The sequence below is a fragment of the Lemur catta genome, chromosome 11 (assembly GCF_020740605.2).
Source record: "Lemur catta isolate mLemCat1 chromosome 11, mLemCat1.pri, whole genome shotgun sequence".
NCBI classification, from domain to species: domain Eukaryota; kingdom Metazoa; phylum Chordata; class Mammalia; order Primates; family Lemuridae; genus Lemur; species Lemur catta.
In genome coordinates this window covers 12,584,551-12,598,657 of record NC_059138.1, presented here as the reverse complement: position 1 = coordinate 12,598,657, position 14,107 = coordinate 12,584,551, and the positions used below count along the sequence as shown (strand labels likewise).

At 49.3% G+C, this 14,107-nt stretch overlaps 1 protein-coding gene across 10 annotated transcripts in view; it reads right to left on the bottom strand.

The window, feature by feature from the left end:
• Nucleotides 1–2,133: 2,133 nt before the first annotated feature.
• Nucleotides 2,134–14,107, bottom strand: part of HIPK2 (homeodomain interacting protein kinase 2) — a 186,727-nt gene continuing 174,753 nt past the window's right edge. For 5 of the 10 annotated variants that reach the window (XM_045565288.1, XM_045565291.1, XM_045565294.1 and 2 more), the window contains exons 15-16: nt 13,347–13,781; nt 2,134–12,213 (exon numbers count right to left, since the gene is read on the bottom strand). In XM_045565288.1, coding sequence (XP_045421244.1) covers nt 12,148–12,213; nt 13,347–13,781 — 501 coding nt within the window. In that variant the 3' untranslated portion in view covers nt 2,134–12,147. Of the gene's footprint in view, nt 13,782–14,107 lie in introns of all 10 variants that reach the window. The other 5 variants (XM_045565293.1, XM_045565296.1, XR_006738307.1 and 2 more) reach the window with 4 other exon arrangements.

Genomic DNA, 14,107 nt, shown 5'->3' with positions numbered 1-14,107 from the left:
AGAAATGCAAGATAAATCCTTACCTGCAAGAATTGTAGGGTTTTGTGGAGAAGAAAGATAAGGAAAGAAGTGTTGACAGTACAGCCTAATGACCAGAGCCACCTCAATCAGGCATGTTGGAACAAGCTTTCCAGAAGAGATGACTCCAGCTGGTTCTTGAAGGCATTTAGGAGGCAAGTGTGAAGGAACAAAAGCTGGGGGATGCTGGAGGGGAAGAGCTCTAGGAGGAGAGGAAAGAGGTGTGGGGCAGACCACCTCTTGGGGTGCGGGACTTGGGGTGGGTGGGGCCAGGGATTTCTGCCCAGCAACCTGGCTCTCTGGGTTGCTCTGTTGGGCGGGGGCCTGGGGGGAGTGGTGCTCCTGGCAGCCACAGGAGGGCTGGCTGAGGCTGGAGTCCTCGGGTCCGCAGGGTTGGTGGTTGCTCCCCAGCCCTGGGAGCAGAGAAGGTGGAGGAACCTGAGCCACAGCAAGTGGGCAAGACACAGAGAGCTGAGGGTGTGGGGAAGAGGGGTGACAGGAAAGCTGGGGCATCCGGGCCAGTAGGGGAGGGTGCAAATGGGAGGCACAGGGAACCGAGGGCTCAGTACCTGGAGGGCCCCAGGCCAGAGAACACTGGAAATGGAAGCAGGATGTGGGTGCCGGGGAGGGAAACCGGACCCCTGTGCGTTGCTGGCAGCATTGTGACAAGGTGCACCTGCCACGGAGAGCAGTATTGCGGGTCCTCAGAGAGTCAGTCACAATGATGAAATTAAGAAGGAAATGAAAAAATTTCTCGAAACCAATGAAAATGGAAACACAACATACCAAAATCTATGGGATACAGTAAAAATATAGTTGGAAATAATGAAAAAAATATCAATACAAAAAAACCCAGAGGATAAAGAGAAATTGGCCTGGGAGTTCAAGACACAGTGTTTTCAACTGGGCTTTGTGTGGGTGAGCGGTGATTTGGAGAACTCAGAGCTGGGTTTGAGGTCAGACTGATGCGGTATTTAGCAGACAATAAATGTTAAAGTAACTTTTTAAAAAGTTAACCATAGAATTGCCATGAGCCAACAATCCCACCTTTGGGTATATACCCCAAAGAACTGAAAGCAGGGATTTGAACAGATACTTGCAGGCATTATTCACAACAGCCTAAAGGTGGAAGCAACCCAACATCCACCAACAGGTGAGTGGATAAGCAAAGGTGGCACATACGTCACCAAATGTTATTCAGCCATAAAAAGGGATGAAATTCTGATGTAACATGAATGAACCTAAAAACATCATGCTAAGTGAAATGAGCTAGACACAAAAGGACAAACAGATAATCCTACTCACATGAAATACATAGAGCCCACAAATTCATAGACACAGAACGCAGAAGGGTGGGTGCCAGGGGATGGGGGAGGAAGAAACGGGGAGCTGCTGTTTAATGGTTTCAGAACTTCTGTTTGGGATAATGAAAAAGTTCTAGAAATGGATAGTGGTGATGGTTGTACAACAACATGATTGCAATTAATACCACTAATTGTACACTTAAAAATAGTTACAATGGTAATTTTATGTTATGTATGTGTTACCATACTTTAAGAAAAAAGAAGTGTCAGAAAGCTGGGAAGCCCAGGTCCAGGAGGACGTGGCGTTTCTTAGGCTTTTGGAGGTGGAGCAGCTGCGAGGGTAGGGCCCTAAGGAGCTGTGGTGCCATCAGCTCAGGTGGGGAGGACAAGGGCCCTGGCGATGGACCCAGGAGTGAAGAGGCTGCTGGACACCAAGGTGCCCGGTGAGAGGGCAGGGCCTGGGTGCACAGGAAGGCCACACCCCATGCCCAGATCAGGAAGCTCCTAGGAGAGCAGATGACAGCCAAGCTTTAGCCTCAGGGATGGACTTTGGGAGCAGATGGGGTTGGAATGGCTTAGAGGAGGCAGTGGGGAGCCCGGAGACTGGGAGGTAGTGGGCCGCCCCCCTCCTTAGCCCCACACAGTCATCTCTGCAAATTTTCAGTGCAGTGGTGGGTTCCGAACATCTTCAGAGGCATTAAATAATTTCTGAAGGGCTAAATCACTTCCGAAATATGTTACCTGCAACAATAACCTCTCTAGCGTCATAACCGGTCTGGTTCTAGGATAAATAAGCGCGCCAAGCAGGGTGTACAGTGATTCCAAACAGTTTAATGTAATTCCAAGACAAAGTGTGATTACATTTCTACACATATACAATATGCATATGTGAGTTTACAAATTTTAATTAATAAGTCGTTTCACCTCAGAGACCGAAAAAATGATCAAAAAGAAACTGTGAGTAACAAGCTATAACATAGTTCACCACAATGGGACCCCCTTTCTCACCCTACAGTTAGTAATATTACAATTAAAATAACTATATTCTTCTATAATTTTTTTCTGTTAAAATCATCTCATAAATTTACAATGCTATTATTAGTTTCCAAGACTAATATAAATTCACTCCATTTTTCTACAACGAAAATGATTAATTTAGAAGCACACGACGTCATGATGAAAAACACAAGCATTTTAGTAGCAAGGACTTGATCAGTTAAGAATTAGTTTTCTTGTAAAACATTCTAAAGCCAAGTAAAATATCCATTCTTATAACATACCTATAATATGAGACTAAGGAATAGGTTACATATAGGTCTACAACACGTTGGTTTGTCTTTAAAAAAAGTAGACGTTTATAAATAAAAAAGAAAAAAGGGACAATTCACATAGGAAAAAGAGGTACACGAGAAAATACTGTTGCACGCAATAATTTCCACACAGATTAACATGGATTAACACTTTTTATTACAGAAACCATACAGTGAAGGAACACAACGGACCAGGGCTACCATAGGGTTGTTCAGATTGAGCTGAGATGACCTGGGAGAGAAAGATCTAGGTAAGATGACCCTGGGGAGGGAGCCACGTTCCTTGAACTGGCGCTGAGAATGGCCAGGTCTCTTCTTCCCTGTTCTTATCGTGGGGAGTGAGTCCTTCTATCCAGAGTGTCCTGAATTCATGGGCAGTTGAAAGGTAAACATTTCTACAGATCCGTTCTCTTTCCATCCTAATGGATACCATTTTTGGAAACGTGATAGAATCTCAGAGGCTGCAGCTCAATACATGTGGTCAAAGCAAAATGGGATGGAAAATTCCAGTCGTTCTGATTGGTTGCCCCCCTCACCCACCCTATGCCCTTGACGCTGGGACCCAGGGAGCACAGTGTGGCGCCCCGAGGGCCCCGCTGGCTCCGCTGCAGGGAGGTGGATGACGCGGCCCCTGCTTGTCTGACACACTATGCTGATTCCAACCTCGAAAGAGCTCCTCTTCCTCCTCCTCCATAAAGCTATACTTCTCCTATCAGAAATTTGGTTTGATATATATACACAAACATATATATCAACATCTATATCTATACAGTGATTCTACTAAACTAGAAATTCTGCTGCCCCAAAGTACGACTTTTTTTGTCTACTTCATTTGGTTAAAAAAATGCACACAGAGAGGATGAAGAGATGCTTTGGGGGCCAGAGATGATTGTGCCCTGGGAAGTCCACAGAGAAAAGGTTTAAATGAGCAGTAACCCAGACGTGGGGAGAGTGACAGGGTGGGGACACCGCCTGACTTGGAGACAGCCCCAACAGGAATATCTGCTTTGGGGGCAGGGCAGGGGGTGCTTCATATTCTATTCAGAAGTCACAGAAAGCTACCAAGGGTGGGCACAGTCAAGTCACTTTCCACTTCCCAAGTTCTTCCTTATAACCTGAGCCAAACCATTTAGACAACAGCAATCGCTCCACGGCCCCTTCAACCCAGCAGGCCACCGTCTGGCAGGGAGGCAAGGCCACCGCTCTCAAGGCTAAGTGGGCCCGGCCCCCCTTGCTGGTTCTTGAGCTTCCTGGGAGTCCTGGGTGCCTGGGATAGAGCTGTGGCGACAGCAGGGCAGAAGCAGAGGGGCCGCGGGGACAGTGACCTAACATAGGGAAGGGGGCGGCGCCAGGAGAGAACTGTTTGGAGACTGGTTGAAGGGAAACTGGCGAGAGCAAAGGCAGGGCCATTTTTCAGATACAATATACTTACTTTCCAAGTAAAACAAAAAAGTCAATTTCTATACTTCTAGTTTTAAAAAACATGGGTAAGCCCCAAAGACAGTGACACACAATTCATTTGGTTAATTCATGTAAAGGAAAAAAACTATGAATAGGAAAGTGGGAGTATGATGGTGGGGTGAGATGAAAAATATTTCACAATAACACTTCTACCAAAAAGCTGTCTAAGAACACACGGTCAGTGCAGTTCACAAGGGAAAAACAAATGTGTTATTATTGTTATTTAAAAGCTCCCTGGTCCCAGGTGTTTTGCAGTTTGCTAAAGGAATGCCCTTTAGGTCACAGCAGGTCCTCTGCAGTTTGGTTGTGGCACAAGAAAAAACAAAAAATGAATCAAAACTCTTAGGGAAACTGGCATCTCACCAGGCCGTTCCTTCGTGATGGGGGCCCATTCCCGCCTCTGACGCATCTCGTCACTGCAAACCTGATGCTGTTCAGAGCGGGTCTCCGGGGACCCTGTTGAGCTGCCCTCGGTTCCCCAGCCCCTTCCGCTCAGCAGCACTTACACTCTCTGAAAGGAAGCTAAGGTCCCCCTCCCACTGAGCGAGGCTTTGATTCTAAGTTTGACAATGAGTAAAAAGTAAACATAGCCTTTTACAATGATTTTGTTTTAAAGGAGAAAATGAATAAGTGACAGCAGATATACGAAAACCCAGCTAATGACTGTGGACACAGGGGTGTATGGTCCTCCCCTGCAAAACTCGGATCGAAATATCGCCAGGGGCCAAACTGTACCTTTGTGGCCACCTGAGTCCCAGTGTTTTCTACTGCATGGTGACTAGAGGTCAGTGGATCTATTAATAAGTTAAATATTCAAATCAAATCAGTCTCGCTGCCTCTTCCAAGATATCAAAGAGAAGGCCTCGAGGACGAGTGTCGGGACGACACGGCATTAGAGCTTCACGTCCGGCCCAGGCTGGGGCTCACCCCTTCCCACTCAGGCTGGACTTCCTTCACATTCTCTCGAGTTCACATGGACACCAACGACATGGAGCGAAATGCACGTGTTGGGCTTCAGAACAGTCTGGGAAGAACACACCTGCCTTGGGGAGACGCGGCCTCCAACTGAAGAGGCAATTGCTGGGGTTTGAAGATGTCAGTTATAAACAGAAATTTTCGTTAAAAAGTACCAGTTTAAATGTAAACTATAAAACACTTGAACTGTAAAACTGTGGATTAAGCATCCACAGTTAATTATTTAGTTTACTCATTTAAAATGCGACTCTCCTGATATCTTAGAAGGCTAACAGCATTTTACAGTAGCTAGAGACATATATACTTAACATGTTCATTTGAACATCACATTTGAGTACAACACACAAATAATAATCTCTTCCTTGGTTCAATTTTTGTTGTAAAGATTAACTATTTTCAGAGTTCACTTAAGCAACAATGACCAGGGTGTGCATTAATCATCATTTTCAGCCCACAGAGAATTCATAGTCTTTAAATCCCAAGATCAAGCTGGCTACATGATTTCAAAAAAGGCTAAAACCAGGATGAATGCCCACATTTGAGGTAATTATTGCCATTAGGTCACAGTTTGTGTAAGATAATGTATCTAAAACCTTCTAAAAAAATCTTTAAAGTGTTCTGCCAGAATTCTAGAACACCTATTGAAACCAACCAGGATCTCGAATTCCGATTAGCTGGGTTTGCTTCCAATGGAGTTAAAGTTCTAAAAGATTCTAGAACTTGTGTAAACTACCTAAGAATTTAGGCGAATGAGCCTGGAGCCAGTCAACAAAGAAGTTTTTAAAAGAAAAAAAGAAACAAGAAACCCTCCCAAAACAATTGAGCAGATACTTCATGACAAATGATAATAGCTTTTTTAAAAAATTAAAAATCTACTCCTAAAGCATTTCTAAATTCTTGCCACCCTTCAACCAAAATACAAATGCATCTATATTCCTATTAATCTCATGCCAGGGCAAGAGACATTCCTTCCTTGTATCATAAAGTTGGCTAGTTTTTCTCAGTTTATCCAAATTTTTGCTTTCCATTTCTTTGAGAAGGGCATCTACCTCAAAAGAAAACTTTATTTTGTTCCTCTTTCTAAGTCATCTTGTCTTCTTCTTGTTTTTAAAGAAAAAAGTTCCTGGACACCAGACCCACACATGGTATGTACAAATTTGGTGAGAACCCGGCATCTGGTTCTGCCCAGAGCTGAAGAGTGGATCTATTACAGAGATCAGAGCTGTAATGATAATTATCAAGTGCAGTAAAAAATAGCATTTTGAAAAAAAATATACCTTTAGTATTGCCTTTCTAGAATTAACTATAAGCAAGAAAAAATTATTTTTTTTAAAAGAAGAAAAGAACACTTTTTCTTCACTCTTAGTTATAAGAGTCTGTTGTAGCAGCACTACTAAAGCTAGTTTGTACGCTGGAAAGAAATCTAAAAGGAATTCTACTATGAATCAAAAGAAACTCCCCAGAGATTTTCTCTAAACGTCAAACTAATTCTGCCCCTTCTGCCTGTCTCCAGCCCCATCGCTCCCTCTCCGCACAGCTCTTCTGTGGAGTTCCACGGTGCAGGGATGCCGCAGGGCGACATTGCTTAAAGGCCTTTCTTTGCACATACACATGGGGACAGCTGAGGCGAACGGCCGCAAGCTTGGCTGTGGAGCTGTGCAGAGCCAGGTTCGAGCCCTGGCCCCACCTCCCCTTGCTAGCTGTGTGACTCCAGGCAGGTTACAGGCTCTGCAAGCCACACATACTTCATGTGTAGAGGGACTAATATTGCTGATCTCACAGGGCTATTGTGAGACTAAACAAGACAACCAGTGGGCAATTCTTAGCACAGTGTTTGGCACACAGTAAATGGAAGTACCACTGAATGGTTCATCAGAAACGTGAGGCCCTCGTTGCTGTTAATTTAAAAAGTGAAACAAAATCACATCTCAGTAAAGGCCTGATTAACAAAACATTGAAACTTGGGGATTCTAGACCACCATTGTATTTTCTTTCCTTTAACACATGCTGCTTTGTTAGAGCATCCATCGGCTTCCTCAGCTGTAAATAGGGGGTGTTACGCCTTCCCTGTGGGGTGACTCACGAGGGGCCTGGCCGGGGCCTGGAGCTCTGCGAGCATTCCGCTGGGGCTGGCCGCTACTCGAGGGGTTCCGCAAGTTCTAACGAATAAGAGAGAGTCGACATAACGTGCCAGTGCAGGGGCCTGAGACGAGGGGCTCTCAGAGGCGTGTGGAAGACCCCTCTGCTGCTGGTGTCCTGTGACATGCGCCCTGCAGGGGCCCTTCTCTGCAAACTCTCACCAAGTCTGAGCGGCAGAACTGGCTGGGAGCTAGCTCGCTCTTGAACTTCTGGAAACTGCAACAAAGACGCGAGAAATCTCTACTGTCTTGGGTCACCACAGCAAGCGACAGTGCCAAAAGCCTCTAAGAGGTTTCCTTTGCATTCCAATCCCCTTTCACCCTCTGCCATTCTCTAGTAGCCTGAGATTTGACTGAGTCTAGTCTGTGGAGATTAGAAGTGAGAGTTCTAAGGCATCAAAGTGGAAAAGTACTGCTCTCCTGAGCTCTCGGCCCCTGATGCAGCCCGACTGCTGGCGGCAGCTCTGTGGCTCCCGCGGGAATGTGAGGTCACTTAGGCCCATGTATTGCTGCGGGGCCTCCGGTTCCCAACGCAGCAGCACTGAGGGTGACCACTCCACTCCTCTTAAAAGATGAGCGCAGTTTTGAAATAAATGCAATTAAAGAAAAAAGGATAGAGAGGAAAGAGAAAGACAAATGGAGTCACATCACTAATGATGTCATTATTGCCTGGAAAGGAATGAGAGGAATGCCATTTTGTCCATCTCTGGAGGTGTCTTTGAGAAGGGTTCTTTGGCTAAAGAAAGGAACAGTTTCACCTTCCTTTTCAATTTGGTAAGGACGTCTCTGGCCTGCTCAATCTCGAGGTTTCCCCATGGGAAATCTGTGAAGTATTATATTAATACATCAGAAGGAAAAGACAGACAGGGAGGAAGCCTGCATAGTCCCTGGGGCCAGAATGTGTCGTGGCAAAGTCATTCCTGTTGGCACACCCTGCAGCCCCAGGCTGGCCTGTGGAAGGAGCCCTCGCCCCTCTGTTGGATTCTCTCTGCTGGTTGAGGGCACCTAGCTATTTCCTTCTTTCCGTTTTCTGTCCCAGTGGCTACGTGACCGTGACCGGCCAACAGACACGACGTCTCACATCCCACCCTCCCCTCGGCACCAGGCGGAGAGCAGGGGCGGGGGCTGGGGCGAGCTGGGGCCGCCGGGCTCTCGACCGTGAACCATCAGTAAGACTTCCTCGAGCCTCCTCACGCCTCCCTCCAGTTTCCAAGAAAGTTTGCTCCGCTCCCTCGTACGCACTCACACAACCCAAACCCTCCACCGCACGCTTGTCAGAAACGAGTGTCTGTGATTCCCACGATCTCGTCGAGGGAAAGCATCCTGTCAGCAGTTGTGCTACCCCCCTTCCCTTCCTGCGTCTGTCCCGCACGCTGCTGTCTGGGCAGGTGGAGTCTTCCAGGCTGAAGAGGACAAGGCCTCGCCGGCCCCCACAGCCTGCGAACACCCCAGCCTCCGGGAAGGCCAGGAAGGCTCCTCCGTCCGGGAGGCAAACTCCGGTTTGCTCCAGCCCTTCTCGCTCCTCCGGTTACACCGACCACACGCTCCACTTCACAGTATGAACTGGCATCAAGCCTTGGACTCTCCCACTCCTTGGCCTGCTCACCCCCTTCCCTTGGAAACATCCGAAACATCATGAAGAGGCACTAAGCACAGAGACATGGGTGCCGGCACCCAGCAGGTCAGCAGAGCCCAGAGGGCCGGAGCAAACCGCCCTGTGGTTCACGAGGCTCCGGTTAGACGTTTCTCTGTGACATGTCCTTATAAATCGTCCCCTCTTACTCTGAACGATGTTTGTTCAAGAAGGAAGGATAGAACCAATTAAGTGACGCTCTAGGTTATTTGTGGCCTAAATAAGGACTAGGTTGGCATCTCTCTGGTGGACGGCTTGGTCCCAGGGACACTGGCCTTTTATTCATCCTGTTCGCCACGGTGCTGGCGGACGGATGGGAGATTTGGGCAGGCATGCTAAGGAGCGCACAGAGCTGGCCTCCCCTGCAGGGAGCTTCTCTGCGGCTTCTGGTGCCAGCTCTGTGCGTGGGCTGGAGGAGGCCGCCAGGAGAGGGAGGGCGGGGGGGGCACACTCACGTCTGCTGCTGTCTCACTGCCCTGCCCTGAAGCCAGCCTTTTCACCCCTTTCTCCACAGTGGGGCCTGGCAGTTTCTGGGCTTGCTGGGGGTAGTGTGTGGGCATCCATCACACACAGCGCAGCACGCTGAGGGGTGCAGCTGGAGCCAAGTGAGGATGGCCGCAGGCCCCACTGTGCCACATCCCTTGGCCGATGCTTTCAGAGGGGACACGGCCTGCAACATCTGATCAGCAGCTGGACTTTGTTCAGGGTTTCTCTGGCCTCCTCCCCAACTCTCCGCCTGCTTTTGGCTTGCTAGAACTGTGTGCGGGCAGGATGCATGGGGGACAGGCCAACCAGGCAGGCAGTGAGGTTAGTGAATGGAAGCAGGGGAGGTGAGGCTGAATTTCCTGGGGGAGGTAATACTGCCTGTCACTCTTACATCAGCCTATCACATTCAGTGGCTTCCAAGAGGAGGCAACTGTCCCTGCACTGAAGGATCTAAGCCATGCTCTGGGTGCGCTGATGGGAAAGGGTGGGTGTTTGGAAAAGGGGCTGGGTGAGCGCGGGCAGGGATTTCTTTGCTTCAACATCAGAGGCAGGCCCAGGACCTAGCTGACGGATTTCAGAAGCACGGGAGAGTGCAGAGGGCGTGGGAGAGAAGCCAGCTAAGGGCTGGACAGTCGGTGACTCAGCATTCCCTGAGCCCAGGAGCTGCTCCCTCAGATCTCGTCCCAGGCCACTGGGAATCCAGAAAGAGATAACATTGACGGTGACCATGTTGTCAAAAGCCCAATCTGGGCTGTATGAGAAAAAGGCTTTGATTCTTCTTCCAATTTTTGTCCTGTGGTGCATCTTCCCTGACGGCTCTTGGTGGATAGAGATGACAGAAACAATTTTCTTAATTCCTGGGTCTTTCCTTTTTTTTGCCTGACAAAACTGGACATTTGTATGTCCCTCCAGTCTACTCATATACTCACAGATATAATAAAATAAGTTTAAATATTAAAGAGAAAACACAAAGATACTTGGAATAACTGTGCATTTAAAACCCTGACTACGGTATCAACATGATGATGATCATAATTACAATGGTAATAACAAAAATAATTAGTACAATAATATTATCTTTATGAGCAGCATGGAACTTTCATTCCTGATCTGGAAGAAGAAAAGGAAAAAAAAATGTCAGGTGAAAGAGTAAGAAGTTTCCAACGTAAGCAGACAAAAGAATTTTCTTCAAAATAAAAAGAACATTTTAAGTTGTCTTTTCCCCTAAGAGATCAGATCTAGAAAGGGCTAGAATGGAACTGTGCCAGGGAGTCCAGGGTGCTATCCAATAAGGCAAACGGAGGCTCATTTGCAGCCAAGACGAGATGCTGTGTGACTTGGTAAGAGCAGATCTGATGGGATATTGCTGCCACCTGGCTGCCAAGAGTCTGTTAACAGACACGCTTTCCAGGCCGGCCCGGCTCCGGGAAGGATCTGGCTCCTGTGGCCTCTGAAGGCTCGGCTCCCCTCACCCTCCCGGAACCGACCATTTTCCTGTTATCTCAGAGCAACGGCACCTCCCCACCTCCGGATAAAGACGGGATTGATCACGCCCGAGGACAGCACCTCTCTGCTGCCGGCCTGCAGGGACTCTGCCTCCAGCAGGGGCTTGGCAGCACCGCCCGAATGTGCCCAGTAGGTCCTGGTGTCCTTCCTTCTCGCCCAGGACCCGGACTAAGCTGTTTCCAGTTTGGGGACCTATTTCTTTATAAGATAAGTAAGAATTTACAACTGGAGTGGGGAAGTTTCCAGAGTTAGTTCACAGCTAAGAGCTAAGTAACGGCTTCGTTACTGAAGTAGGGTGGATGTCACTACAAAAACACCTTTCACAGTAGACGCTTCCGCGAGGCTGCAGAGTGAGGGGTATGGGGAGGCAGGATGAGGAAGGGGCTGCCGGAACAGGAAAGGCCTCTTTGCACCTTGGAAGCTTGGCTGTAGGGTCAGGTAAGGACTCAGCCTCAGAACCAAGCAATTAGAACCACCCTTTTAAAAGTTCGTCCTCGACCAGGTTCCCCTACATCCACATTCACATATTTCAGAGATATTTACTGAGTAGAGAGAACTCCTTGCCCCAATTTCAAAGCCTGAGAAAACTTCAAGAATGTATCAAAGGTGCAAAGAGGGCAAAGGGCAGATTTCTTTGGAAACGTAACTGTCCACAGGAGTGTTTTCCAAAGTGCAGCGTGAGACGGCCCTGGCCGCCCTCGTAGTGTGCCTCCGACCTTCCGCCCACCAGACCCCTCGGAAACCCAAACCAAAATCGTGTCTTGAGCAGACCTGGGTAATGAATGCGAGGAAAGGAATTCAAGAGCAAACAGAGGCGGTGGTTGTCTACAGAGGGCGGGATCTGGCAAAATCGTGAGAGCAACACACAGCCCAGGGAGCTGGGGGAGAGTGAAGCGTGCCGGGATCTCGCTGGGGGGACCTGGGGGACGCCGCCTGGGAAGGGAGACGGCCACACATAGGCTGTGGTGGGCCTGGAGGTCCCACAAACGGCAGGGCTGGCCCGACAGGCAGGGCTGCGGGCACAGTGGGGTGAGGGTGGAGGCCGGGGAGTCTCTCTGGGTCTCTCTCCCCAAAGTACAACTCGACTAAAGCCATCAGATGCACCTGCCCGTATATGCCTCCCACATCTCTCTTGAGATCCACGGACTCTCCTAGCTCCTGCCAGCTTCCCTGACATCCTTCCACTAGCCAACAGCCTAAGAAAGACAATGGGCATTGAAGTAAAATTAAATCAAAAAAGGAAAAAAAAAAAGGAAAGACCAGAGTAAACTGTTACAACAGCACAACAGAAGAGCTGAGATTGTGTCTGACTAACCTCAGTCAGCTTCTTGGAGTACCAGTGGAAGTAAACCCTCACACCGCATCTGTCGTTCGGTAAGGCACTAGGAGGGAATGATGTAGAATCAAGACCGCGCCAGCCGTGGTGGCGGGCCGAGGGCCGCGCGGGCGAGGCGGAGGGAGGAGGCGCACCCACACACCCGCACACCTGGGCCACCACATTGGTTACATGCCTATGTTATATCGCTTTTTTTGTGCAATTACATTGAGGAATAGTCTATTGGTATCATTGGAGTTGAACACAAGGTAGGAACGAGGGTGCAGAGTGCTACATTCTACTAGGGTGTCCGCGACGACCGCTAGCCCTATGCTACGTGACTAGGGGTTGATTCAAAGAGAAAATAAATCTTCAGGAAAGGAAAAAACTAAAGTTTGCAACACACATTATTAATGACATTTGAGGAATAACATTGCTTAGGGATTTATCCAGAGTGCTCAGAAAAAGACAATCTGCCCCTCCCCCGGGGGTTTCCGTCAGCCTGGCCACCCCCCGGAGGCCCCCGGTCATTCTTGACAAATGAGCCAGGACTGGGCTTCACCGACCCCAGACCAACCCCCAAATATCAGCCTCCTCAGGCCATGGCCTGACATCCTGGAGGGGTGTTGACCCTTTAGAGTTCTGGAAAAATCCCTAATTCTCATGTTCAATTAATTAAAAATCTATTGGATTTTCATACCAGGTGTCCCTGACAGCGAAGTCTTCAGTGTCACTTGCTGCCATATGAAAATAATCTTTGAAAAGTTCATAAAGTTTTTCAAAAACTGGGGCCCCCCACTTCCGGAAGCTTCCTGCGGCTCTCCTCTTCTCCTTTCCAGTTGGGTGCAGAATGGGCTCGTGAGCTGTGTTTTTTTCTTACTGACGTTTTCTTTTTTTTTTTTCTTTTTCTTTTTTAAAATAAAAAGCATAGATTTCCCCCCCTCCTTAATCCCTTCCTTTTTAAAATGTCCTCTTCTCTGCTCTAAGTCCTCCCACCTCCTGGTTCAAGTTTTTTTTGTGTCCCGTCGTCATCCCTGTCCCCGGCCCCCCGCCCCTGCCCGCTTGCATTGTTTGTGTGTGGCGTCTTCAGTATAAAAAGCCGGCTCCGTCCCAGGAGCGCCCTCCCCGCCTCCCCCTCCTCCCACCTGCTCTCCCCCCTCCCTCCCCCTCCAGTGTTTATATGTAAGGGTACTGGTTGACCTTGGCGGGGCTCAGTGGGTATCCAGTGTAGACGGTGGAGGCTGGCGAGGCGCTGATGTAGGTCTGGTGGGCGAACTGGGCTGGATACTGACTCGGGTGGATGGTGGGCGAGGGCAGGACCCGGGGCCCCATGCTCACGGGGACCTGGTGGACGATGCTGGCCGGGTAGGCAGTGTGCTGCACGGTGTGGCGTGCCGAGCCTTGGGAGGCCACCAGGTGGGCCACGGTGCCTGTGGAGCCCAGGGCGGTGGGCGCTGTGTAGGTGTAGAGGTGGGGCTGGGTGGGGAGGTGCGCGGCGGCCAGGTGGGGGTGGACAGTGCCGTGGCTGGGGCTGTTGTGCGGGAAGGAGTACGGGGCCTGAGCCATGGTGGGAGTGATGTAGGCCTGCTGCCGGCGGTGGCTCCCGGCGCGCTCCGCGGTGATGTGCTGCTGGGCCTGTAGGGAGAGGCACAGAGAGGTGGGCTTAGGCCGGCACGGGGAGGAGGGGGGGCACCAGAAGTGACACCAAGTGCTCCCCTTGCGTGTTGAGAAAGCCCTGCCACACCAGGCCGGGACAACGCACACGGCTACAGCCAGCTGCAAAGCTGACAGAGACAACGTTTCCCCCAAGGACACGCAGGCCTCTCTGACTGGCGCCTCTTTCTTTCTGGCTTGCTGTTTGAAATTCAATCAACTCACATCAAAGAACCCCCTCCTGCAGGGACAGCCTAAGTCTCCATGACACAGAGACACAGGCTTGGGGCACAGCCTGGGCGCAGTGC